At 35.1% G+C, this 4,550-nt stretch overlaps 1 protein-coding gene across 3 annotated transcripts in view; it reads right to left on the bottom strand.

The window, feature by feature from the left end:
* LOC109546393 overlaps positions 1 to 4,550 on the bottom strand; it is a 90,658-nt gene that overhangs the window by 83,775 nt on the left and 2,333 nt on the right. For all 3 annotated transcript variants that reach the window (XM_048662669.1, XM_048662667.1, XM_048662668.1), the window contains exons 3-5: positions 3,467 to 3,478; positions 3,265 to 3,407; positions 3,030 to 3,207 (exon numbers count right to left, since the gene is read on the bottom strand). In XM_048662669.1, coding sequence (XP_048518626.1) covers positions 3,030 to 3,207; positions 3,265 to 3,407; positions 3,467 to 3,478 — 333 coding nt within the window. The remainder of the gene's footprint in view (positions 1 to 3,029; positions 3,208 to 3,264; positions 3,408 to 3,466; positions 3,479 to 4,550) is intronic.

Here is a 4,550-nt window from a genome sequence, read left to right as displayed (position 1 = left end):
GGCTGGATAAAATATTGCTCTACAGTTCATTTAATAGAGAATTTCTCACTCTATTGGTAAAGAAACTGTCGATTTTCTCGATTGCTTTGTCGCTTTTTTCCAATTGTTTCAGTTTGGATGGTAAAGTTTGTATACGGTGCTGATCGGCAGGTTAAGAGTTGTTTCTTTAATTTTTCTGTAAAAATGAGGAATGGCTAGAGGGCCCTGCCCTCCTCTATTTGATAGAAATATTATCGCTCTATTTCTGTTTTACCTTCAGATTTTCTCATCATCTCGATCATCTCATCGATTTTTGCAAATTGTTTAAATTTTGGATTTGTAGTCAGTGATAATCGAAAGGTTGAGAGTTTTTCAAAATTTATTATTCCAAGTTATTAAAATACTGCCGATTTTCTCCATAATTTCGTCATTTCTTCAATCAGCCTATTTGGAGTTTTTCAAAAATTAACGAGTCCAAATTAGCGCTGGCGAACAGGTTGCTCAATAAGGCATTTGATAGCGAACTCCTCGCTCTATTTGTCAATAGGCTGCCGATTTTGTTAAAAACTCGATTTTTTTCGATTATTTAATTTTGGAGAATGAAATGTGCATTCGAAAAACAAATTGGATTTTTCACATTTAAACCATCGCCAAAAATCGACGAAATTTGGTAGAAATTTGACGCTTCCATGCCTAATAGAGCGATTATAGCTCTACCAATTGCTCTGGAAAAACTGTTTCTACCTCGTCCTCATCTTGTCTGGTGATTTTTTGAAAAAATCCTGACCTGGCGATGGTAGCAGTAAAAAACCCACAGACAAATTTATACCATCGAAATTGTCAAAAAACCCGTAAAAAATATTTGGAAAATTTGCACTTACAGAAGTCATAGAACCAAGAAACTTTCCTCTACTTATTCCTGGTTTTGAGTGAAACTTTTTTTTTGGAGTGGAAAGGGTGGCAAATAAATGGTGTCTATCTCATTTGAGAAATCGCCAAAAATTTACTTAAATTGCATGAACATTCACATTCATATAGTTGACGGAGAAAAGCTTTCTCTATCAAACTAATCAACTGGAAAAACTCGACAAAGTTTTTGGCAAAATTCGCAGTATCTTTACAAATAGAGCGGGAAGTTCTTCTCTATCAAGAATCAACTATAGAGCAACCTTTTAGCCAGTGCTAAATTGGATTTTCCAAAAATTCTTCAGTGAAAATAAAAAATAAGTGGCTGATCGCTTTATAATGAATTTGATTTGGTTACTGCCGATTTTCTCCTTAATTTTGTTTGTATTCGCTGACCATCGGCAGGTCAAGAGCTTTTCAAAAATTCACCCGTCAAACTTAGGGCTGGATAAAATATTACCCTACAGTTCATTTAATAGAGAATTTCTCACTCTATTGGTAAAGAAACTGTCGATTTTCTGGATTGCTTTGTCGCTTTTTTCCAATTGTTTCAGTTTGGATGGGAAAGTTTGTATACGGTGCTGAGCGGCACGTTAAGAGTTTTTTCTTTAATTTTTATGTAAAAAATGAGGGATCGTTAAAGGGCCCTGCCCTCCTCTATTTGATAGAAATATTATCGCTCTATTTCTGTTTTGCCTTCAGATTTTCTCAATCATCTCATCGATTTTTGCAAATTGTTTAAATTTTGGATGGCGCAATTTGTAGTCAGTGATAATCGAAAGGTTGAGAGTTTTTCAAAATTTATTATTCAAAGTTATTAAAATACTACCGATTTTCTCCATAATTTCGTCATTTCTTCAATCAGCCCATTTGGAGTTTTTCAAAAATTAACGAGTCCAAATTAGCGCTGGCGAAAAGGTTGCTCTATAACGCATTTGATAGCGAACTCCTCGCTCTATTTGGCAATAGGCTGTCGATTTTGTTAAAAACTTTGTCGATTTTTTTCGATTATTTAATTTTGGAGAGTGGAATTTGCATTCGAAAAACAAATTGGATTTTTCACATTTAAACCATCGCCAAAAATCGACGAAATTTGCTAGAAATTTGACGCTTCCATGCCTAATAGAGCGATTATAGCTCTACTAATTGCTCTGGAAAAACCATTTCTACCTGAGCTGGCGATGGTAGCAGCAAAAAACCCACAGACAAATTTAAACCATCGAAATTGTCAAAAAACCCGTAAAAAATATTTGGAAAATTTGCACTTACAGAAGTCGTAGAACCAATAAACTTTCCTCTRCTTATTCCTGGTTTTGAGTGGAACTTTGWTTTTGGGGTGAAAAGGGTGGCAAMTAAATGGTGTCKYTCACATTTGAGAAACCGCCAAAMWTTTACTCAAACTGCACGAAAATTCRCATTCATATAGTTGWTGGAGKAAAGCTYSCTCTATCAAAYTAAGCAACTGGAAAAACTCKATAAACTTTGTGACAAAATCGGCAGTCTCTTTATAAATAKAGCGAGAAGTTCTTCYCTATCAAGAATCAACTATAGAGCAACCTTTCAGCCAGTGCTAAATTGGATTTTCGAAAAATTCTTCAGTGAAAATAAAATGGGTGGATGATCGCTTTATAAGCAATTTGATGGGCAAGTCGTCACTCTCTTTCTTCGGCAGCGTTCGATTTTCTTTTCCATTTCGGCAATTTTTGGCAATTGCTTAAGTTTCAATGGATTAACTTGCTTTCAGTGACTATGGGGATGTAGATGTTTTTCAAAAATTCCCAGCTAAAATTAGGGCAAGCTGGAGGGCTGCTTACTAGGGCATTCAATAGAGCAGTTCCGGCTCTTTGATTTCGATAGGAATCCTGGATTTTTCGCAAATTGTTCAGTAGGAAAGTTGCCAATGTTTTTGCCATACAGAATGGACGATAGGTGGCAAAACCCTTCTAGACTATAAAAAATCGCGATTTTTGTCTGATTGATCCCGCCTATCTTAGTTGATCGAATGGACCAGCCATAGGCAAAAACGTCCACAAATGMGCATGCTCTTGAAAGCACAGGAAAGTKTACACTCAATTTCTAAACTTCCGATTTCAATGATAAAAATTGGCGAAATTTGTTATTCAAACATAAMGAAACGTCCTTACGTGCTTCATAGCCTATCCAGTGCTCAGCCAAAGAGTATGAGAAACCGTCGGGTGCAGAAGTAACGCCAGCCAAAGCTTTAATCACTTGATAAGCAGTCATTCCTCGATTGATAGTCAATGGATAGGACTTCTCAATTTCCAGATCAAGGCGACGAGCGAAGTAAAACCTGACGTTGACCTGGAAAGCGACCAATCGGCTCAATCAACCAAGTTGGAAAACTGTGGCAGAACTTACGCTCTCTGGTTGTCCTTCAGCGGCTTTTGCTGCCAAATCTACAGGCGCAACTTCCTTTTGCTCGGCCGCTTTGGCTCGTTCTTCTGCGAGTCGTTTTTCTTCGCATACGGTGCATATTACATTGAAACGCATGCATCGATGCACTAAACATTTAATGTAGATTAAGGTGAGGAAGGAAGGGCGCTTGATTGCTTCTACTTACACATACAAGAGGCTAAAACAATAAAAAATTAAGTGTTAGTTAATTGGCCAGATGATTCGCATTGAAAGGTTAACCTAATTAATCCCCCAACTGTAGTAAACACATGATTAAACATCGGTTTTCGAAAAATGTCCGCATTATTCTTTAATCAAAATTAATTCCTGGGTTTCAGTCATTTATTGTCTTTATTTATCAATTAAAATACGTTTCGGTGTATTTTTCCACCATCATCAGTTTTTCTAAAATAACATAGTTGAAAAAAATTCATTAATTTAAAAAACAATCACAGTCCGTCAACAGCCTCATCATATCACACATTAAAATACATCACAATTGCAACACTTTAAAACATTCTAAAATTAATTAGGCCTAACAGGTGATTAGTCAGGACAATCAAATTTGGGAAGCGACTAGAATTCTTTGTTCAGATACTTAAATATTTTAACTTATACGTGTAGCGTTGTTGCTGCTTTAAGCCTTGGCAAACATTTGGAGTATTAATTTTGTCCATGTTGGACACAAAGCGAATAAAATATTGTTTATATTGATTTCTTTTACTTTCAGCTATTTTTCTTCGAATTCTGAGAATATTATTTTTGGTTTGCAAGGTTCTCCAATATACCGGGTGTTAGTTAATATTCTATGTTTATTTCACTTAATTAATGTATGATATACTCAGCTAAGATTGTCGGTATCCGACCTGAAATTCATAGCATTGTTATGTTTTTTAATCTGTATCATTTCATGGACTCCTCTTAATATAATTACTCTCGTTAATCAGTATTTTTGTGTTATCAAAATCAAAATTATGCAACTTCTGTTGTGCATGCTAATTTTGTGAACGGACACAATCAAACAAAATATGTGAAAGTCTTGGACGTATTCTATATGCAATGTTTAACTATAATACTGAGCGATTGTTGTTCCAAACTGAATAAAATTGACAAAGACATTAATAATGTTAAAATATCGTCACAACAAAAAACATACCATCAAAATAAAATAAAAGTGTTTTATGAACAACAAGAACAAAAATATGAAACTGTGTTCAACAAGATTAAAGCAAAACAAAAAAATAAACTAG

Source organism: Dendroctonus ponderosae, unplaced genomic scaffold, assembly GCF_020466585.1.
Source record: "Dendroctonus ponderosae isolate FM_Combo_2020 unplaced genomic scaffold, Dpon_F_20191213v2 Dpon_F_20191213_11, whole genome shotgun sequence".
NCBI lineage: Eukaryota > Metazoa > Arthropoda > Insecta > Coleoptera > Curculionidae > Dendroctonus > Dendroctonus ponderosae.
Note: the sequence above shows the minus strand (reverse complement) of the source record. Positions and strands in the feature narration are given on the sequence as shown.